The 24,067-nt window shown below is 36.3% G+C and overlaps 2 protein-coding genes across 2 annotated transcripts in view; both read right to left on the bottom strand.

Annotated features, from left to right (window-relative positions):
- Window positions 1-11,689, bottom strand: part of LOC136833778 (bridge-like lipid transfer protein family member 1) — a 32,088-nt gene extending 20,399 nt beyond the window's left edge. Inside the window, exons 1-4 of the mRNA XM_067096030.1 lie at window positions 11,540-11,689; window positions 11,093-11,273; window positions 3,061-3,396; window positions 2,124-2,253 (exon numbers count right to left, since the gene is read on the bottom strand). Coding sequence (XP_066952131.1) covers window positions 2,124-2,253; window positions 3,061-3,118 — 188 coding nt within the window. The 5' untranslated portion in view covers window positions 3,119-3,396; window positions 11,093-11,273; window positions 11,540-11,689. The remainder of the gene's footprint in view (window positions 1-2,123; window positions 2,254-3,060; window positions 3,397-11,092; window positions 11,274-11,539) is intronic.
- Window positions 11,598-24,067, bottom strand: part of LOC136833946 (bridge-like lipid transfer protein family member 1) — a 66,318-nt gene continuing 53,848 nt past the window's right edge. The window contains exons 16-19 of the mRNA XM_067096227.1: window positions 21,074-21,193; window positions 16,061-16,219; window positions 13,708-13,895; window positions 11,598-11,689 (exon numbers count right to left, since the gene is read on the bottom strand). Of these exons, the coding sequence (XP_066952328.1) occupies window positions 11,598-11,689; window positions 13,708-13,895; window positions 16,061-16,219; window positions 21,074-21,193 (559 nt within the window). The remainder of the gene's footprint in view (window positions 11,690-13,707; window positions 13,896-16,060; window positions 16,220-21,073; window positions 21,194-24,067) is intronic.

Below are 24,067 nucleotides of genomic sequence, written 5' to 3'. Positions count from 1 at the left end.
TACATTTTAGAGAAGTGAGTCTAAAACAAGACAAAATAAAGCCAAAATAAAAAGCGAATAGGCCCAGGGGAACCACGTAGCCTAAACAACAAGACAGCACTTGACCAGGAAGGGAACACAAAATTCACAAAATAAACAAAATTATAAAAACAAAGTAAAAAAAAACCATAACAGTACCAATGAAAATAAGATCCCCAAAGGCTAAAGAAGTGAGTGACAAAAATAAAGCATAATAAGGCCATGATAATAAGCGAATGGGCTCGAGGGGAAGCTCGTAGCCTAAGCGCTCAACAACATTTTTCGTAATGAAGCCCACGATAAAAAGCGAATGGGCCCGAGGGGGTAGCTCGTAGCCTAAACGCTAAACATCACTCCCGTAATGAAGCCATGATAAAAGGCGAATGGGCCCAAGTGGGTAGCTCGTAGCCTAAACGCTAAACATCACTTCCGTAATAAAAATCACTCTCGTAATGAAGCCAACATAAAAAGCGAATGGGCCCGGGGGTAGCTAAGTAACCTAAACGCTAAACAGCACTTCTCGTAGTAAATGGGTACAGAACAAACAAAAATTAATCAAACCCACTAAAGTTAGGGATCATTACTGGTAAAACATCCCAAATAAAAAGGGATACAAATAAAAAACACAAAACAAAAATGCCGATCCAAGACCAAGAGAGGTCAAGAGATGACGTGAGAGGAGATCGAGACGGGCGTTATAAATTCCTTTAATTATTAAACTAAAGGAAAATAAGAAGCCTCAATCGCCTAAAAAACAACAAAACACTGGTACTCAAGTAATTGAAGAAGAACCTTGCGAGGATGCCATAAAAAAAAAAAACCAAAATAGAGCACAAAATAAGGATCACAACGAAATTACGTGTGAACGAAAAAACGTGCTAAAATGGAATGAGGCTAGTGTTGCCTTGTATACAGTCCGCGAGTAGTGCATGGGCTTGTATCGGCACCTCTCTCGTTGGGACTTTTGACATTGGGAATCTCTATAGGATAAGGTTCCGTGTTTTTGTAGTTCACCCTTTTCCATACACGACTCCATCTAGTGGAGCTCGCTCTGGGGGTAGTAACTCCAGCATTTCATTTAGCTTTCTCTGGTATCTAGCAACGGAATTACCTAGAAATAAGTGCTGAATGGACTATTTCACCGGGTGACACGGGACCCCGATCCAGAAATTTTTTGTTGTATGAGTGTACATACATGAAATTGTGCACATTTTCATATATAAAACTTTATGTAACGACTAATATAAAATGGTGCAAACATTACGACAAAGTGATAAAAATTTCTGAGATTTTAATGGGTTGGAGTTACAATAAGCTGGACATAAGGAAAAGTTTTTTTTTAAAATTCACCATAAATCGATATTGTGCTAGAGACTTCCAATTTGTTGCAAAATGAAGCCAAAACTAAAATAAATGATTGAATATTACTAGAATGTAGGAGTTTTAGCTTACAATTGCGTTTTTTCAACCATTTCAGTCGAGTCAAAATTGAGTTCATTTTTGGCTCCTTTTTCCAGGTTGAAATTTTTTGCATTTATCAGAAATGATTTATATCATAAAATATTTCCAAAATGATAAAGCTACAGCCATGGGTTATTTTGTTGTATTTTACGTAAATTGCACATTTTCATACATAAAACTTTATATAACAGCTAATATAAAACGGTGCAAAATTGACAAAATGACGAAAGAATTTCTGAAATTTTGATCGAGGTTACGTGGCGTGGAAAAGTTTTTTTTTTTTCAAATTTTACCATAAATCGAAAGTATTGTGCTAGAGACTTCCAATTTGTTGCAAAATGAATTAAATAATGAATATTACTAGAATGTAAGAGTTGTACAATTGCGTTTTGACCATTTGGTTGATCAAAGTTGACGAAGGTTGAAATTTTTGTAGTCGATATCACGGTACATCCACTCAGCACCTGACAGACAATTTTAGTCAGCATACGTCGTCCACACTGCAATATATATGATGTTTGTCCATGTTCAAGTTCCATAGTGTTCCACTGCCCAAACTGTATGCCTCATATTCAGCAGTGCCTGTCTGACTGTGTATGTAATTGCTAGCACAAACATTAAATATTACTTATATGTTTACATACCTAATTGTTGATGGCTGCATGTGAAAGTATACAACAACATCAACAGGAAATGATGCATACACATAAGGCACTCCACCTCCACCTACTGCAGCAGCTGCATCAACTTCAACATTAAACATAGGTTCAGGTTCTGTAAATAGGCAAAAGATTATATGATAATTATGTGTGTTTTTGTCCAGTATGAATGTTGAGGATATCTGAAGTGAATGACCAATCAATTACTATATCTGTTATCAAATGTTTTCCAACACATGCCTTACTTCCATTTTGACTTGATTCTCTGTCACCCTGAAAACTAATTTGGTTCCATGACAACCCCATTAATTATAGTGGTCATTTGCTTAAAACAATACCCTCCCAGACAAAACTGCAAAGGTTCTGTCAAATCACACCATTCTTTGAATATCTGTTTGCAAGCACTTTACACCTTAGACCCAAGAGGTTTGCTTAATATTTTGCCTCATATCACCTTTGTTGCTGACTTATACAGTACTTTTCAATTCCTGCTTTTTTGTTGCTACTATAATTTTCATTGTTTGGTGAGTTTTTAAAAATTATATTACTGAGACTGAGATAATTTCAGTCAGTAATACTGTCATCTTTGGTTGGGGTCAATAGAACAACTTAACCTGTTAGGTGTCACCAACGGCATATCTCAGTCGCCCACATCTCATATCACACCGCCTCCAACTGTGTTATATGTTCTCCCTCTTTCAAGGCTGGTGCTGCATTGATCAAGCTCAGAATTACACCTTACTCATATACAAATTGTGGGAACATCATTTGATAACACCATGAGCTAAATTGGAGGTAAATGCATAACTACAGTATGGACTAATACATGGCATGACTACCTTAAAAAAAAATACCAATTAATTACATATTTTGTTTTGGTTAAAATACAAACAAAAATACAAATAATCATGATATACAGTACCTTGAGATACAGATGACTTCTGCTGTGGTTCAGGTAATGGTAGCGGTTCTAGTGCCATTTCTAAGAACTCTAAAATATTAGGAGTAACTGTTGTCTCTTTCTGAATACTCTGTAAGGTAAGCCAGGTAAACAGTGAAGCTCTCTTGATTCCACTACCAATGCCACCTTTACGAGAAGTGGCCCCTAACTTCCACTTCCACTTCCACCAGTTGCACCAGCCGGTGACCAACCTGCACTGTCAGACTGAGCACTACTTCCACCTCCACCAACCCCTCCAAACATTCCTCCACTTCCAACTGGAGTTTCTTCATGAATATTATGAGATTCATAATGAACCTGAAAAATTTATACACTTCTTATTACACAAAATCAAATCTAAATCTAAAGCATGATAAAACAGCTTACAGCTTTAAATTTATACATACATATTTATCCAAACGGCCAAAGGAAAAAAAAAAAGTTTCATAGAAAAAACATACCAAAATCAAAGTAATTTGTATTTTGTTCATATGAGCCTAAAACATAGATTGGGGCAAAGCACACTGCAGCTGTCTGCTGATTTAAATAAAAAATAAATGCCTAACAGGTAGACCTTGGAGTCACCTGTTATCTGACCTTGGTTAGCTTGTCCATTTTGTGAATCTGCCCTTTGTTTGGGCCATTTCAGCTAAACTCAGTGGCTGGAGGCACCATGAGGATAAAACCCTATGAAAGCATGGGTTCTCGTATCTAGAAAAAGGAAAATCACTTGAATTTGGTATTTGTTTCAATGGGAATAAAAACCTACGCTTTCATAGATAGAGCCTCACCAGTAGGTGGGAGGCCAATCTATCTGGAGTGGAAGGTGGGCATGGCCTGGATTGCCAGAACTGCTCTGCAGTATTCAGAAAGCTACTGTTCCAGGGTCAGGTCCTGAAGAAAAACCAAACTGGGGTAGTGCCTGTACTCAGTGCACGCCTTTTTGGCGGGCAGTGAGGATGGTGTAAACAAATTCTGTTTGGCGGAAACCTATCGCTGGGAGGTTTGCTGCCATATGACTCACCATGCTGCTGCCACCAATGGGCCCATTGTGAATTCAGGCAGTCCCCAGGTTACATCAGGTTCAGATGTACACTGATTTTCTGGACTTAGAAGCTTCTTCACCTGGTTTTAACCCCAATTTTTCAGTGGTGCAAGCAGATTTACAGCACCATTACCCACTTTATGGTGCTGTTAACCCAGACTTATGGCACTTTTTACCAGGGCTGTAAGTGCTTCTAAATGTGGTGACATTTAGAAGTTTGGTTTTATATGATGAGATTTGTTTTTTTTTCTTCGTATGCTTTGTTTGAAAATGCTTGAAGGGTTCAAGTTCATGTTGTTTTTTTCTTTATTTTTACTTGCAGTTTGCTGAGTGTGTCAGGATAGAGTGACTTGCTCCCCTTCAACCCAATGTGTAAGCAGCTTGAGAGGTTAGGATACTTCCTTAGCAGAAGTTGTTTAAGAGTAGTTATCTATTGATGGGAACTGTGGTGAAAAGGCTGTGTTGGAGTGTTGTTGGACCTACCTCGTGGCTGTAGCATCTGATGAAACAATAAAATGTGCAGAAATTAATAGATGATTTACTTCAGAGGACAAGGGATGAGATAATTATATAAGAGAGGACAATTATTGTAGAAAAACTGTTGCAAATAGAGGAAGGGATAAGGCAGAGAAGTGATAAAGAGCATAGAAGCTGCCAGATTGCAGAAAACAAAAACACTTGGTTAGGCTGCCCTTCTTCCCTTCTTCCATATACAACACTAAATCACAAAAGTTGCCAATCTCAACACACCTGCAGCAAATAAAGTTCAACAGCAGTTGGAAAGAAACAAAACTAGGTGCTGATCTCTCCAACAGGAAAAAGGATATTGGTGGATGTTGAGCCAGCAGACTTCTGAGCAATCTGACTTCCAATCTAAAGTCTCAAAGACCATAGTTTGGGGAAACCTGAAGTACAGTATACCTGCATATTCGAGGGGGATGCATATCTACCAAACCACCCGCCTCCCTGAATAGCTAAAACCCACAAATGCTTAGAACCCTTCCAAAAACACTTAGAACTGCCTATCTTGATGGTTCAAACCACAAAAAAAACTAAAAATGATTATACAGGTATTATCCTACTTACGTTGGTGTTTAGGGTTCCAAAAGACCCATCGTTTTGTTGGAAAAACTATCTTGAATATAGCCTAGCCTACAATAGGGTATTCCTTTCATGGTAGCCTAGCCTACTCTTTACATTCTATGCATCAATAGTATAGTAATTATTATAAGCTAATTCTGGGGTTCATACAGAGTGACTTATGATAATTCAATACAAAAGAAATTGAATATCAAACAAAACTACTTAGCTGTCACTATTGTAATCATATACATATTCAGCACTAGTCAGATTTTATTACTCAATATTTTCACATATATTATACAACATCAACATAACGAATATCGTCTTTCCTAAGTCTTTTAAAATGTTATTCCTTAATTCACTATATCAATAATATTGTGTATATATTCTTATATTGCTTTTGTATTATAAATGCGATCTTAGCAATCAATGTTTTAGTTTGGAAATCTTTTTGCTTGTTTATTTCACTGCATTTAACTCGGTTTTAGATAACTTTCTCTTGCTTCTAGTTATGTAAATCAATCTCTAGATACTTTATTTATAATGGGGGCAAGGTTATTTTCTGTTATATGAAGTGTTTTAAGTCGAAATATAACTTTAAATACGTCTTGCTGTGAAATTAATTTAGCTATTTTTTTGCTATTAATGATGTTCACCTTGGCGGGCATAAATTGCATTTTAAAAATCTTAAACTACAGATGAGATAGGTTTATGAACAAATTTGCCAGGCTAGTTTTACCTCCAGAATCTTATCTAATTGCATCTTATACATGAAATGCGGTCTGCTGCAATTTCTTTGTAACTGATTCAAAGGGAGAGACATGCTGATTGCTGACTTCTATGAATAAGCTAAATCTATAAATTCAGTTAAAACAACTTGGGAGAACACAGAGGAACTTTGTAATACGGCCACTAAATCCTGCACAGATGCTTTCTCAAGAGACTCAAAAGCCAAACTTGCAAAACTGTAGAATACTGTACAAGGGATATTCATTCTTGAAAAAATGTAATGGCACCCATCTCCAGTTCATTACAATGAAAAGGAACCCTAGTCTTATGGAGTAATGATGGAAGCTATAGGGAAAAGGATATTTTGGAAAAATTGAGACCGGTCAGGTTCCTTTACTGAGACACTATGATAAACTGCAAGAATCTAAAAACTTAGATCTGAGAAATTTAAAAATCAATTAGCTTGATTTTGGAAAAGAGAGAAGTCTTGACAAATGCAACTAATCTTTTTAAAAACAAAAACATTTATAAGCTGAATGGAAGCAAAAGAAAAGCGATCCATTGTGATAAATTTTTTTATGCCAAAAATCATCGAGATTTAGATGTACACTACAAACTCTTTAATTATTGGTTTAAAGATGTCCTGTAATTTGCTGGAAAATTATATATGAAACATTTTTTGATTAGTAAGTGAATTTATTAACAAGTGATATTTTTTTTCATTTCTGATGGAATAGGCTTCTTTTTCAATCTGACAAAAAAGGAGCCATTTTTGAGAACTCTTAACTCTTAAATACGTGCTGTGACTCTTTGGGAAAAGACTTTTAGTTAACTCTACACAGTGGCGGTAATTATACGTTTTGTACACTTTCGGCATTCGTTCGTTTAACCACAAAGTGAAAGAAAAGTTAATAACAGTCTGTCAATTATTAGCTGGATAAGTGGCCTAAAATGGAAATTACTGTTTCAGCCTGCCATAAACCTAAGACCTTGATGCAGTTTTCTCAGATTTTTTAATAAGGGATAAATATTTACCAGGACATTGATGAGACAGAAAAATAAGCTTCAAGAAGATATTTTTATATTGTCATATTTTTTAAATCTATATTTTGAAATGTAAAACACAGTATCTGCTGCAACAGTCAAATAAAGAGAGAATGGAGCTCTAATTTCACAAAGGTGTGCATGTACAGTCACCTTCATTTTCTATCAGGACAGAACAAGGATGTACCAGGAAGTCTCAGATAAGGTTCACCAAATGTTATTGGTCAGTTATTCATTAATAAAATGCAGTTGTGTTGGAACTGTCCTGTCTGTATGGATCAAAAGGTATGGGAAGAAAATTCTCTAGCTGGAACTATAGCAAATGGTGTGTGACCATTTCAATGGTATGCTCCCTGTGGGCTTTACCGAGGGGTTATTCATTTCAGTTATTTGACAACACTGTTCATCTCTTAGAATGCATTTATCAATAGCTGGTTATTTGCATTTAATAATAATAATGCCTCTTTTCTTCTTTTCTTGAAATGTTGCAGGAGACAATTACCATCCCAATGGAGGACATCTTTTCTGTGATGGTATAGATCATGTTCTCAACAGTTCCTCTACTCTCTCTAAGCCTCAGTAGTGCTTGCTCCCAGGAGATATGTCTTCAATATGAAAGCCAGGACAAATGAATTTAATTTACAGTATTTATGAAAGCCACCTCCAGGTATGTAAAGCATCCAGATTTTCCCACATCAATGGTCAGGGTGTTTTTATCTATAATTTTTATAGCCTCAATCATTTTTGCCACCTTCATTGGTGGAGTTTTCAATGGCCTGCCATCTATTTATTGTAGTTCTGGCTTGCTGTTCAACCATTTTGTTTAAGCAGCTGTTATTAATGAGCACCTGGAGTGCTTTTGTGTCAGTTCAGTTTACTTTTGTAACGTCCTTTGGAACCGTGATAATAATGAAGCACTTATAAAGATGAAAGGCAATGCAGGTCTTTAAATAATCAAATAAAATGTATTCAAAATCAGATACATTACAAAACTGTGATGATGGATTATTGCTGCACCCTTTTATGCATTTCCAAATGTTACTAATGGAGTAATTTCTTGGTCCAGTCAACCAAGTATGTTCTATACTAGTACATATCTAAGGTTTGGCAACATGTTGATGCACTGTCTCTGTCTCTTAATTCAACTTAAATGGTATAAATCATGGTTGAAGAATCCTGAAGAAGGGGTCCAGGTACATGGTGAATGGGTCCTTTTGAACCCTATAACCCTGATGGCAAATTCAAATTAATCAATAGCTACTTTTGTTAATGGGTTTCATATAAAAGTCTGTTTTAAAGGTTAGGGTTCTTCTTTACTTAAGTCCTTCTTATAACCAAGTAGCTTAGGCCTTGGTCCAAAGGATCTCAGGAGAGAGCTTAAAAAACTTACTAAATGTTTGGAGGACTTTTATATCTACGTGTTTTAACTCTTTTCTAGGAAATTGTTCAAGACTGTATCAAATGGGATTTGGGAGGCAGCCACTCCCTGGACAGAGTTACTCATCAGTGCCCATAGTCTTTCAAAAAATTTACTTGTGACCACTTTTCCTAGTAATGCTGCCATTCCCATTCAATCTCCTCAATTTTGGCGGCCTTTTTTTCACTAAATGTGTGTGAATGCTTCTAACAATATGTAAACTCTTCATAACATTTCTTTTGTGAATATTATGTTTAACTTCATCTAAAATTAATTCTGAAATTGGGGCTATGGCTGCAAGATCCCATAATCTCATTCATCAATCCATTGTATCTGGCTAATGGTTCACGTTCACAATTATCGTCTCCTCTGCATGGACTTCCATGGTTTCTGTGGTTTTGACAAAGTGTCTATGGCCATCTCTGCCCTCTAACTCGTAATTTTGCTCTAACTTTAAATTAAGAGTGTATGTCTTCAATACCCTTTTTGTGTCATTTGCATGTGTAACTCAGCATGGGGTTCAGTGCCCAGATACTAATGAGTCCCTCCTCCAGAACCTGTGAGGCAAACGTATCCTGAACTTTCAAAGCAAATTTTACACATCCCACAAACCTACAGTTATTACTATCAAGATTTGTTCAAACACTCCAGCTTGCGCCCTCGCTCAACTTCTGACATATCTAGTTGTCCTGCATCTTGCCCTTCAACCAGCCTCTCCTGCGTGATTGCATCAGCAGCCTACTGTCTTCTAACTTGCTTCTTAAAGTGATTCAATGCTTCGCCCTCAATATTACTAATGGTATTGATTGTCATGATCATCTGCTCACCTTTAATTATTTGCTAGCCCCTGCCCCCTAAGTTTCAGCTTTTGCTCTCTGAGCCCCAAGAGGGTTAGATTCAATTCTGCTCATGATTTTATTCTGCTGATCAAAGATGGGGACAGGGTGGATAATGCCACAGACCTTCCTGTCATTACATGTAGTACTCTGTCAAGAGTACCATGGGTGTGCAATATCTAGTTTTAATACTGAATAATTTACTAGACTACTGTGCTGCAAACAACAATGAGCTTTAAAGTTTAGTGGCTGCCCTCTGAAATGAAGAAATGGTGGATTTGGCACATGGTGCAATCAAACTCTCTTCTGACTCAGATCCATGGGCCAATCCATTACTGACATCATGCTGTGAGATGGTTCAAATTCCAGTCATGGTTACAGCCCATAAGCGTTGGCTAAGTAACCATATACAGGCAGTCCCAGTTCACACCCAGAGGGGTTCCGTTCCAAGAGCATGATGATAACCAGTCGAAATTGGCCGATAACCAAAATCAGCATAATACCGCCAATCCTGGTTATCAGCATTGGTATAAGGTTATGAAGCACCACCATAAAGATGGATCAGTGGCTGGCCAATAACGGGGAATCAGTGCGATAACTGGGAGATTGGTAATATTAGTGCCGAAATCCAGTTATCGTCAATCACCTCATTAAGCGCATTCGTTGGAACCGGAATACTAATAACCGAGGCTGCCGATAACTGGGGAGTCCTTGTACAGGCAGCTCCTAATTAACGGCGGGCTAACAAGACATTAACGGCAATCTGGTTTAGCGGAACTTGTACAGCAATGAGAAATCGCTAATTTTCAGCACCAGAATCACCGATTTCACTTCTATTACGCCGATAATTAGAGTACAGGCGCCAATTCATACTTAAAAGAGGCTCCTGATAACTGAAAATTGACACTTTTCAGAGCCAATAAGCCCTCAAAATTTATAAAGTGCAAAATAGTGAATTTTGGTTAGCCGTGGTTTTCGGTATCAAACATTTTTGGTTATCATCACACTCAGAATGGAACCCCGATATCCGAGTCTCTGCTGACCTCTTCTGAATCAGAAGTTCTGATGTTTTGACAAGACTGATGTCACTCTTGTCAGGATCACTTTGGTCCCTTTGTTGGTAATGAAATCAACTGAAACAAAGCAGTTCTTCACATCCAGCTCCCTCAGTATGGCCAGCTTCAGAAACAGACTCCTGCAAGCAGTTGTGTAGGGAAAGTCTTGCACTACTTTACTGGCTAGAGTGGGTCTTCATTGCTGTCTTTGGGGTCTCCTGCACAGATATGGTTAAGTGTTTGTTGCTCTTTCTTTCCTTTGGTTGTGCATCAGTGCTGAATGCACACCATGTATTGGCTGCTCACAAATGTCATGATGAAGTTAGGTGGTTGTGGCCTCATCTCTCCAAGTTGCTGTTCTTGAAAAAATTAAACTAGCAGCACGCCTCAGCTCCATGGTTCCCAACCTCTTTCCAGAGAAATTAGCCAAGGCATTGGGAAAATTGGTTGTTCAGTCTTCTTGTCGTTGCATTTTCCAAGTGCTTTCTCCTTAAAGACCAATTCAGAAAATATAAGACATTGGGGGAGAGATTGAACAACCCATTTTTTCCTTTCAGTGGCTATTATTTTCCTACAATAGAATATTCATTAAATTGCCATTCAACAGTCTAGTCTTACAATTATATCACTGGATAGTAGGCCCCAGCCTAATAAATTAGAGGCTAGCCTATCTTAAAGACCTTGTGCTTTTAACCCAACTGTTAAAGTAATAAATTTAGGCTTTATATTTTACCATTAATACATTAATATACCTTATTTTACTTAAAGCTTCAATGGAAGATAGGTGTTATATTCGTCATATTACCTTGACATCTAGACCTGGAATGTAAAACACAGTATCTGCTGAAACAGAAAGCGATGGAGGTGGTGGAGCTCTTAACTTTCCTGAAGATATGTTTGGCCGACCTTCATTTTTCTTACGGACAGATCCAGGACTACCAGGAGTATCAGATATGCCACCAGAGAAGCTCCTTTCCTTCTTCATCCTATTCATTAAAAATTGCAATTATCATTTTCAAAAACTGTTAATTCTATAAACAAAGATAAAATGTATTAAGAAGAAAATGTAACTCTTGGACAAGCTATAGCAAATCATAGTGTAATCATATCAATATATACAGTCTACTGATACTTCCTTTGCCTACAGCATTACTACTAATTTAACAACACTGAAAACAAGAATACTTAGAATGGCATCCCTATCAAAAAAGTGTGGAATACTACGAAATGCACTGTCACCTCTAAAACATACTTTTTCTTCATCTCAGTTGAAAATGCATATTAGTACAAATTACATTCCAGAATATGCATTAAATGACATCTAGTTCTAAATCTATGCTAGGATCATGTTGCTTAACAGTTCCTGAACTACTAGAACCTAATCCTCCTGGAGTAATGGCACCTGTGAAGAATGAATAATATTTAAGAGACTACATACAAATGAAACCATGGTTACAATAATCCAAGTGTACACCTTTGAGGACTCACAGCAACTACCATAAATAGATTTTTCCCGCATCAAAACCTGTTTTTATCTAAAATTTTAGAGCGCTGCTCTCTCAGCATCTTCGTAGGTTTGTTGAAGATAAGAACCGACTATTAACATTTCAATTTGGGTTTTGCAAAGGCCTTGGTACTTGTGACGTACTTCTGTCAATACCGACAGCCTTGCAGAGTGCTTTTGATAACAGTTCAGAAGCATGCATAGTCAGTTTAGATTTTAGTGCAGCCTTTGACTTTGTAAAATAATGAAGCACTTATCTAAAAGCTAAGATTATTAGGGATTTGCAGGTCTTTTATTAATATTTTAAATGAATTTTCAATAGGCAGAAACAAAAGAGTCTGTGATGATGGCCTGTAAAGTAGCTTTAGTAATGTCATTTCAGGTGTTTGCCATGGTAATGTTCTTGCATCCTGATTTACATATAAATAGTATGGTTTTAAATGTCAGTGGTTCTTCTAATATTTTAAGTGAACCTTCTGATAAGCAACTGACTTGAGAAGCAAATACATATTCTCTTGTTCTAGTCGAGGTCAATTGTTAGTATCTCGCCAAAACCATCTACTGAATGTTTCGTGATGAAGCTTTTTATGTCAATGTGTTTTAATTCTTCTTTCCCTTCCTTTGTTTACGATGTACTGTATTCTATGGTGGGGCCTTCCGTAGGTGCAATGACTCATCAAAAACTCTTGGACAGGAGTTATGTCATCAGTCAAGTTTATTTTGCCAACTCTTCAAGTTAACTTGTGGCACAGACATAAAGCAACTTATTTAAGTCTGCTGCATAAAATGTACTACAACAGCAAATATCCTCTGCACTCTTCTTTACCTAACTGAGCTGTTTCTGCTCGCAACACTTGGCAGGCAGCTGCTGCATAATCGTGTCATATTCTAGCATCAGGTTTAATACTACTCAGCTTGCATAAGCAACCAACTTGCTTTTTAAGTCAAAGCCCACATTGTGAGTATATAATGCAACAGTAGTGGATACAGTACACCACCAAGAGGAATGCCTGAGATTACATTACTTTAGCATCATAGTGCCCATCAACTAATGCTTCTCTACAATGTTAGTTAAAAACGCAGTTATAAAACTAATGCCCTCCGACCCATCTGTCTGAGTGAAGAAAACTTTCCCAAGTACAGGTATAACATGCACTAGTTATTAACTGATTTTGTGGTCCAAAACTGTCCCCATCTTTACTTTACTCCTACTTGTTTGATTATATTTAAAACCTGCTACAGTTGTTGTGGCTGCACTTGGTGGGAAGGTTAAGCATTCGGCAAATCTTATATACATTACCTGGTCTTAGTCAAGGCCTACTTCCATTCATAATTTTTTTAATGGAACCGCTTTCTTGTGTAAATTTTTACCTACGATAAGTCTGATTACTTTTAATTTATTTAACATTTTATATTTTATTTAACTTCTTTATAATTCTACTTTTTCTGTTCTTTGTATATTTCTAAAATATTCATATTTTTCTAAATAAGTTACACTAGACTACTTTTTGTCTGATGTGATTATCAATTTCGTATCTAGGCTATGTTATTCTAATAAACATTAAAAACTACCAAACATATAACAGTACAGGAAAGTGAGAGAAAAGCAGTCACAGGTTAATCACAAAGAAACATGAGACAAGGAAAAGGAAGAGGTCAAAAACAACTCAGAATGAAATTTATGTTGGTTAACACTATACAAAAGCTTAATATTGAATAAAGGTGAAGGAAATATTTCACGGTCTTGCCTCATCTGAGGAGATCTCCTAATACTAGAGGAACATGGCTATCTCCCTGGTAAATAATGAATTAGTTGCCCTCGTGTGAAAAATTGCTCCAGTAAAGCAATGGTTTGAACTCTATATGTATATGAATTCATATTTTGCCTATTATGATAACTAAAACTGTGAACGTACCTGAGCTGTGGCTACTTGAGTGCCCTGATAGTGGTCCTGTTGCTGTTCCTGGGGTGCTTCCATCATATCCCCCTTCATCCCTGCTACTAACAGCAGTGCGTCTGCAGTCACTCTCATTAACTGGTACAGAGCCACTAGAGTATTTATCACTACCACTTCTGCTGTCAACACCACCAACATTGTCACTGCTAAAAAAATTCTTTTTGTTAGTATACATGCAGAACTTTATAATTCTGTTTTTCTGAACTAAAACAAAAATTCCTTTGGAACTTGCTTTCATCTATTAAGTAAAATATTGACTGACAGTGCAATGAGTACCTCTATAATTTCAGGTCTGGCAACTCATGAACCATGACAAAAATACACTTCAGAATGGGTTCATAAAAAGAAAACTTAGCAACCTCTTTATTCTGAATGTTTACTAGACTCATTATACTTATTTTACAGAAAATATTAAGTTAAATGAAATGAATTGTTATTTCAAATTAGAATAGAACAAAAAAGACAATAGCAGGCAGTCCCTAGTTAATGGCGGGGGTTCCGTTCCCAGCCAAGCGCCAATAACCAAAAATCATCATTAACCAGACCATCATGATAATTACAGTAACAAATGGTGTTTACAATGCCATAAGCACCGATAAACCACTTAATGGGCCTGTTAACAGATTATCGGTGGTGATAAACAGCTTACAGACGCCGTTAAACTGCTTACCGATGCCAATAAACTGCTTACCAAAGACAATAAACCGCTTACTGACACCGATAAACTGCTTGCAAGTGCCGAAAATCTGGTTAACTGTGTTGTTAGCCAAGTGCCGTAAAACCGGAATTCTGTTAACTGATGCTCCAGGTAACATTTTAAAGCTCTGACCGAACAGAGAATTCTCTCCTGGTCTGTAGGTCCCAGGATATCTGTAAGGTTCTTGACAGAGGACGAATGCGGCCAAATTGACTGGGGTTTCATTCTTCACAAGAAACCCAAGGGGTAAATGCAGACTGTAATACCTTGTGAAAAGCCAACCTGGTTTGTCCAAGGCCTGTAATCCACTAACTCTTTTGGCTGTTGCTAGAGCTACCAAAAAGAGAGTATTCCTCATAAGTCTCTCAAGGAAGATGTATGAAGAGGCTCGAAGGGAGGCCCTGAGAGTCAACGAAGCATGACATCTAGGTTCCATGGAACAGACGGTGGTCTGTGTTCCCTTGAAGTATCGAAAGATTTAATCAAGTCACTAAGATCCTGACTTGTTGCAAGATCCAAACCTCTGTGCCTAAAGACAGAACTGAGCATGGTTCTGTAGCCTTTAATAGCCGAAATTGCTAGTCCCCAAGAAGACTTCAGAATGATTAAAAAATCGGCTATTTGAGATAAAGTGGTCTCAGAAGACGAGATACTGAGACTTCAATACCAGTCAAGAAAAAACTGACCACTTAGCCTGGTAGATGGGATGACGACATCACTACAGTTGGCAACATCCCAGCTGCTTTGAAAATCCTTTTTCGCCCTGACAGCTACTTGACAGTCTGAAGCCTGTCAGAGTGAGAGTGGACAACCCTTGATGATACGGAGAAATGAGGTTGTTTGAGAAGACTGACGCTATTAATAATACTTTGATAATTCCCTTTTATTTTTCAACTAGAAGATAGGATAAAGAGATGGAGGAAAAGAAGTTTGGTCTATTATGTTGGTCTTCATTGCCTGATTGCACGCTGCTGCTCGTGCCTGCTAAAATTTAAAAATGTTTTCTAAATATTGTTGTATTGGTATTAATTGCTTACCCAATTGCAAAATCGAATTATCGAAGGGGTGAATTATTGTAACTCGGAAATAATTACCTGGGTACCTGAGTATTTTAATACTTTATCACAAAAAGCGATTAGTCATGAAAATGATATGAAAACACAGTAATTAGTAAATATTTCTCAGTGAAAAATACCGTGAATGAGCGAATTTTCCGCGAATAATGTGTATAGAGAAATCTGCAAATAGGTGAGTCCACGAATCATGAGAACGCGAATACGGGGGGTTTTCTGTACTATGAACACTCAAATTTGACATATCCATTCACAATTAAGGAAACTGATTAGCGCTACCAAAAACTACAATGTGCGTCACCAAATTCGGCAATGCCCGCATACAACCGGTGAAAACAAAAGCTACCCAGCGACCAATGTTAAGGTTGACGAGCGGCAGGAACGAACTGAATACCTGTGGTGGGGTCTGTTACCTACACCAAAACAATGTGAGTGCTACCGCAAAATTTTTAAAACTTCAGCTGCTGTGAAAAGTAGAAACTAATAGCAATGAAATTACTCGGTAAGTTACTTATATAAAAATAAAATATTAAACACTTACCTCTGATTTGTTATAGTCATTGTTTCTGTTTCTGTATCTGATACATTAGTTGGCGTTGGCGTTCGGGGACGACCAGGGGAAGAGAGAAAAACATCACTGTTATCCGCATCATCTATTGGATACGAATCTGAGGAGCCACTGGTGTACGATAAGTGACGCCTTAAAGGAAAATTGTAATATATTAGAAATGCTCTTACACCAAGATGCTAAAGTAAGATTTTGTGTTTGAGAAAAGGTTACTTTTGGCAAGGTATAGGATATTCCTTATGGTAAAAAAAAAAATGTCAAGTCTTCTGATATATAGTATAATACTTTTTCCAATAAACTTCCATCAACAGCCTATCTTGATACAAAAGCATGTATGAATCTAGCCAACTGCACAATTCAGCTACACTACTTCATAATTTGTAACTACAGTACTATGTAGAGGTAATATGACGTCATAGTACCTAATGGACTCTCTGACAATTCACATTCCCAAGTTGATAAGCAAATCAACTAGCGCCCTAGATAAGGCAACAGTACAAAAAATAAATTTTAAGAATACCGTAAACGTCCAAATAAACGCGCCGTTCGTGGTACAAAATCTGCTTTCCAAGTCCGACAGTGACGACTGCCAGGACAGACAAGATGATGACTACGATAGTGGCAGCCATTAGATCTATGATGATCATTGCATGTATGCAGTGATGAAAAGATACCATTATCCTTTTATAACATTTTGCAAACATCATTATTTATAAAAAATAATCCAAACAAATACTGTAACATTTATACAAAAATATACTTCGGAGTTGAGCTGCTACAACACCAAAATAGACTTGCAAATACATAAACTACAATAGGAGACCTTAACAACTATGACATTTATCAAGTAAACTGTTTGTAAATAGAAATAATATTCCATAAAATTCAGATGACTATATTTACTGTATTAAGTTTACATGCTTTTCCCTCATCATCATGCTTGTGTGGTTTCACAATATATATATATATATATATATATATATATATACACATATATATAAAATATATATATATATATAATATATTTATATACATATTAATAAAACTTTGATAAATTTTGTATTTCCAATATATTTTCTCCGAGTTTATTTTGTGAATGAAAATGATAATCTACATGTAATTAACTCTCTGTCTGCACTTGCTGTTAACCAGTCCAGGGCCAGCCTCTCTCACCACTGGCTCCTTGCATTTCCCATGAGAATGAAACCGTGTCACATCATACTCAGGACTTCCACTGCTTAGACATCTGTTGGGTTCTACAAAACATCCACCTCCTGTTTTCTTTTCTTTCCATAACAGTGTCAGTGTAGTGGAAACTTATTTCTTCTAACTGGTATCTTATTTCTATCTATCTCTGTTGTAGAATATTTGTTTTGACTTGAACAATGTTTGAGAAATATAGTTTGGTTGAGAGCTGGAGAAAAACAAAGTGTTTTAAAATATACACCATTGTTATAGGTCTTGCTAATTTTATGACAGCTTTGGTTTGTTTAATACTGGTTCTGTGTTGATCTCTATCTTGTAGGGCAAGTATAAGCACCCTTGCCATCATTTTGTGCAAGTTGCATGCAGTCTAACCATGGTCATCTCTTGTTTTTGTTAAGCTGACTTATTACATCATCTACGTGTTACCTTCTGGTAAAACAACATTGGCGTTGTTAAAGTACTATGGTTTCAAAGTTATCTAAGGCACTCAGTTGGTGAGGTATGGTAAGCACATTCAGTGAGTCTCTTCACACCATTTATGCTTAATTTTTCATTTACATGCATCCTGGCAAATAAGAAGTTATTCCTCCACTGATGTAAACATTTTTGTGTGAACTGCACAGGTTGGTGAGTTCTCTTTTCATTTCTTTGAACTTTAGACTGATGGCAAAGCTTAAGTGCATTCAGGATCCTCAACTACAGTAAACCCCAAGCATTCGCCTAATGAAAACACAGCAAAATATCAATAAAATTTATTTTTTTTCAATGTATACTTAAATATTTCTTAACTCAGAGAGAGAGAGAGAGACTTAAGTAAATCAGTTTTTCCCCTTCCATATAGGAAGAAATTCCTTATATATAATGAACCCTCCCAGTTGCTACAGCTCCCTAAACTGGTTTTCTCACCTCGTACAGCTACGCCACTCAGAAATGATATTGAAATATTAAAATATTAAAGTGATATTGAACTGATATTAAAATGATATTAAAGTGATACTGAACTGATATTAAAATGATATTGCTGTAAAGTGTTTTAGGATGATAGTTCAAGGTATATTTGGTGTTTAAACTACTGTATTAAAATAGGCAGTCATAAGCATTTTTGGAGGGGGTCTTTGATGTTTGAACTATTAAAATAGGCAATTATAAGCATTTTTACAGGGGGTGTCAAGTACTCGCGGATTTTAGCTATTCGCAGGTGGCTGTTGTTCCTATCGCCCGTGAATACTGTAAAATTGTGATTTCGTCAGTACCGGGTGTTACTTTTGTCTATTCCAAAAAGATTTCATCATTAATTTTTTCTTAGCCAGAGCTTAAATTGAGTGCCATACTATCTTAAGACCTTCTCCACTGTGTGAAAGATTAATAAAAATCACTTTAATTTTAGTAATAGAAGTCACCACTGATAATTAGCAAATTTTTAATATGTCAGTGTGACACAACTTAATAAAAGTACTATGGTTACAGTAACTAACACCAGCACACATGCAATGTGACAGGCACAGTAAACCTAGCCTAGCATATTCTATCGAAAATGGAACTCACCCTGGAGCCATGATGTACTGTATGCACACAAATGCAAAAACCCACAAGAAAAGTTAGAATGGACTGAGATGAATTCTGCACTGATTGAAGGCTACTCTGTGACTAACGCTTAACTCTTCATCCGGTGTGAAAGAGGCAACATGCCACGGAATCTTGAGGCAAACATGTATAAGCTTGCACATCATGTGCCAGGAAAAGAACAAGCACCAAGACAATTTTTTCTCGTCAAAATGTGTCGAGTACCAAAGTCGACAAGTTCTGAAGCTGACGAGTACTGGGGTATCACTGTACATATACCATATATCTTTGGGGTTTTGGTCCCTGGTCCAGGAGTGTCAGATAATGTTGAGTTCTGAATAATGACAATCCAGACTGAAGGATTACTGTATGTATGTATGTATATGTATTTATATATATACAGGCAGTCCCCGGTTATCGGCGGGGTTCCGTTTCTAAGGGTGTGATGATAACTGAAATCGGCGATTTCAGTGCTTTTTGGGGGTTATCGGCGCCAAACAGCGTCCCGTTTATGAGGTTCGTTTTTCGGTTATCAGCACCGAAAATCTGTTGGTATGTATCAGCGCCAATACCCATTTATCGGTCAAAGATCCTAAGAAAATCTTACTTTTAATACTTTGCGTATTGAAAAAATTGCTGATCTTTTTGAGGCACTAGAAAAGCGCCATAAAACCAGACCATTTTGCCATATTTCCTCCATGAGATGAGCCGCGTTAACCCTGGGACATGCCTGGGAAACAGGTGGTATATTGGTTAAAGCATTGGCTCGGGTTTACAGGCAGTCCCCATTGTAAACTGGGGGCTGCCGGTTAACAGCGACACACACACGGTTTTATGGGCTCATCTATATATATATAAAATCGATATATATTTCTGCTATATCGGCGCCCGATAATTGGGTATTGGCGCTGATAATTCAAAAAAATCGCTGCAAACCAAGATTTGACGCCTATAACTTGAAGCCAAAAGTTAATCAAAGAAAGCGTTAATTGGCAATTTTAAGGGTTATCAACCTTAACAAAGAAACAGAATTTGATTTTGATAACCGGTTCTTCCAAACACTGCCTGTAAATATATATATATATATATATATATATATATATATATATATATATAATATATATATCTAGATATATATATATATACCCTACTGGTGGCTGAAGGAAGAAAATAAATACAAAAATTATATACTGAAAAGTACTATCAATATATAAGGCAAGTCGGACCGGTTTATGACGAGGAGGGTTCGTTTTACGCAGTCATCCCAAACCTAATTAAAAGTCATTGTAAACTGAAAATTGTTGAAAATCGTCAAAAATCCTAAGAAAACCTTGGTTTTTCATGCTTTGGGTGTATTGCCAAAATGATGTAAACTGCATTTTTATTGAGTTTTTCATCAATAAAGCCTCCAAATTTTGATTATTCTGCCATAACTTTTGAGCGAAACTTCTTCTGAGGAGGTCCCTAATGCCCTAGCATATTTTGTTTGTAACTTCGAACATGCATGGGGTTAAATGGGAAATGATTTCTGATGAATTTATTTGAAAAGCGCTTCAGAACAAAGAATTTCCCGTCTCATAGGCCAGACCCACTGTAAACTGGGGACTGCCTGTATACACACACACACAAACACATATATATATACACATACATACATACACAGGCAGTCCCCGCTTATCGGTGGCATTGGTTAATGGCGTTTTGGTTTTACAACACTTGGCTAACGACGTCATTAACCAGATTTTTGGTATACCAGCATCAGTAGGTGGTTTACCGGCACTGGTAGGCAGTTCATCAGTGTCAGTAAGCAATTTTCGGTGCCAATAAGCGGTTTATCAGCATTGGTAAGGAATTCATCTGCACCAATCAGTGCTTACAGCATTGTAAATGCCATTTATTACTGTATTATTGTGATGTTCCGGTTAACAACAATTTTCAGTTATCGATGCTTGGCAGGGAACGGAACTCCTTTGTTAACTGGGGACTGCCTGTGTATATATATAACAAGAGAATGTTCAGTATTTAAGAATGACACTTTTCACTGAATATGTCTTTGTATGAAATCTAATGAACTGTTCAGTGATCTCATTATAAGGAATCTATAAGAATAATAACGTAAACTTTGATGAATTTAAAAAGCAAAACAAAAATACTGAGTTTATGGTCTGCTTCATCATATACAGCTGGAAAAAAATGTTAGTTTAACTATTTTCATACCCTTGACTAGTTGCATCCACAAACTTCACTTTCTGTCCTGTAGGATCATTAGCTGTGTGGCATGGAGAGCTGTCTACACTAATGGATGCTTGATCAATGCTTCCATGACTGCCACGATTCCTGAAATAAAATTAGTATGGTCTATTCCTACATATACTAAATATCAAACCTATAAAAATTACAGATTAACTAAATTGGGGTTAATAAATTCATTAATAATTTTATAGTAACCATGGTACAAATGGTACAGATTAATTAAATTATGATTAGTAAATTCAGCAATAACAGTATGATAGCCATTGTGCACAAGGTACAGATTTAGTGGCTACAAGAGTATTGTCAACAGTACCAGAAAATGTTACACTTACTTATCAAATGGCCTTCACACTAAAGCAACCTTTGTTAAAAGAACAAGTCACTTCAATTGCAAAAAATCATTTTTATTCTAAGTAATCAATTAAACACTACCACCGGAAATAAGAAGAATGCTACAATAAAGAGTAACTGTAAGGGGAATACAATAATTCAATTATTATAATGACTTAAAATTTATGAAACATAAAATATGGCTTTTCATGAACTCTATTTTCAAAAAAATAATAAAGTATGGGGCAGATATTTCCTTAGAAAATCTTGCAAAAGACATGATATAATTTGGATATAATGTACCCTTAAAAGATGTGATTCTGATTTAAATTGTCAGTCACTACACCCACAAAAAAAATGTTAGATACATAATGAAGTCTTGCTTTAATAAAATTTTGATAGGAATATGAGTATCAACCTACGAATGCATAGCCTGATCTATTTTGCAAAATAAATATGCAAAATACTCTGTGATATATTTAAGGCTATTAAAATATGACAGTACAAATGAAGTTCTGTGTGTTACCATAAAGTCTGTTTTGCTGCTCTCAATGCATCACCTACTACAATACACTGATATTTTAATTTCTTACCTGTATTCCCAATAACACTTATGTCATCAATATACTCAGGGCTGCATACAAGTGTTGCTCCTAAAAATTATTAATATGAGTAGTGAATTCTCAACTTTATCGCATACTTACAAAGTGTAGTTGAAACTGGTCCAAAGTACCACAAAATAATATGCTTGTTATTTTCCACTTAAAAATTATCCAGACTGGGTGTTTTGCAAAAACAAGAATTATGAATAGCATTAGTATAAACTATACCTTCTGCCTAGCATATATATCATACAGATTTCTTCTACTGTACTTTAGAAAATTTAATAACTGACAAAACCAATCAGGACCATATCCTCTGTTTCATGTTTCCTGAAGATATTTTGCTCTTAAACCTCACATGTTCTGGTGAATTATATGTATATGTGCATAAATACTTACACCTATACATAAACACACAAACATATATATACTGTACTGTAACCCATCAAGACTCACAAATTTAATGCCTGCAACCTTTGCTCACTTGCAGCTTTTGTACAAATTTCAGGCAAAATTCAATGAAACATGCATGTAAACAAGCAATGCACAATACTTTGCATGGGTTGCAGCATCTCCATCTTGTGGATGCCTGCTCAGCATTAGTTTGGCATAGTAACTCACCAAGGTACTTTTAATCATCATCCTCTTCTTCACTCTGTCCTTACATACCTTGTAGTAAATATCATCATCCTCATTGTCACTGAATGTCATAGATCATCTTGGGTCACAGGTAAATATGATTTAATAATGAATTTGTGTTCATCTACATAAGGAATGATTCCTTTATTAGCAAGACATGCAGGAATTTACATAGATATGAGCAAAGGGTTAAGTATACCTTAGTTTTACCAGACCACTGAGCTGATTAACAGCTCTCCTAGGGCTGGCCCGAAGGATTAGACTTATTTTACGTGGCTAAGAACCAACTGGTTACTTAGCAACGGGACCTACAGCTTATTGTGGAATCTGAACCACATATAGCGAGAAATGAATTTCTATCACCAGAAATAAATAAAACAGCTGAGTTAGAATTACCATAATTTTGAACTATAGTTATGTAGTTATTATCTAACAATGAAAATTTTCTGCATTAAATGTTTGGTGTGTATCAATATAATATAAATATGAAATTTTTATATTTCATATATATACTCTTATATCCCACATCTTTCATGTATTACGGTACATGACATTATTAGTCAGATATTAAACCATCAAGTTATAAATCTTCTAAGTTTTTGGACAGTGTTACTTTACCTCAAGCTTCAGTAACTGAGACTGCCGGACATATGTCGCATACTTTACACATACTACTGGACTTGTGAGTAGCACAGGTAGAAGGTTGAGGAAATTTTAGTGGCTTACATGATTGTCATCGTGAACCCATGTGAGCATATGGTCAGCTTATTCTACACACACAAACACTCACAGGAACAGTAGTAGAAACTGGCTGATTGGGAATTAGAGCCAACAGTAAGTCTCTTTGTTAATTTAAAGTGAGAAAAAAGCTGCCCACAAAAGGCCAAAGAAATATTGCTATTTATATGGCATGGAATACAAAAATTTGAGACATCCTTCCACCACTCAGACATATCCCTTACTTGAGCTTTGGCAATGTATAACATAGGTTGCAACCTTTAAATATCTAATGCAATGTGCTTACTGATAAATACAATTACAGTATACTAATCACATTTTGTTAAGTGATTTTAACTTCATCAGAACTTTGAATACAATACTGTAACCATATACATCTAAGAGACAAAGAGAGGTAAACAGACAGACAGACAGACATGAGTACTTACAGAACCCGCAGTTTACCTGTACTGTACATCTCTCATACTGTGTACAATACCAACTGACAGGAAAGGTGGTCCTAATTCCAAGTGTTGTTACACATTTGTCATAAAGCGAAAGGGTATACATTTACCAAGTTTTTATACCTTAGTTGGAATTGGAATACAAAATTTAGGCCAAAGGCCAAGCGTTAGTGGACTTTTATAAAAGAAATAAAATATTGTAAAAA

This window comes from Macrobrachium rosenbergii, chromosome 52 (genome assembly GCF_040412425.1).
Source record: "Macrobrachium rosenbergii isolate ZJJX-2024 chromosome 52, ASM4041242v1, whole genome shotgun sequence".
NCBI classification, from domain to species: Eukaryota; Metazoa; Arthropoda; class Malacostraca; order Decapoda; family Palaemonidae; genus Macrobrachium; species Macrobrachium rosenbergii.
The sequence above is the reverse complement of the archived record's forward strand: the minus strand, read 5'-3'. Positions and strand labels throughout refer to the sequence as shown.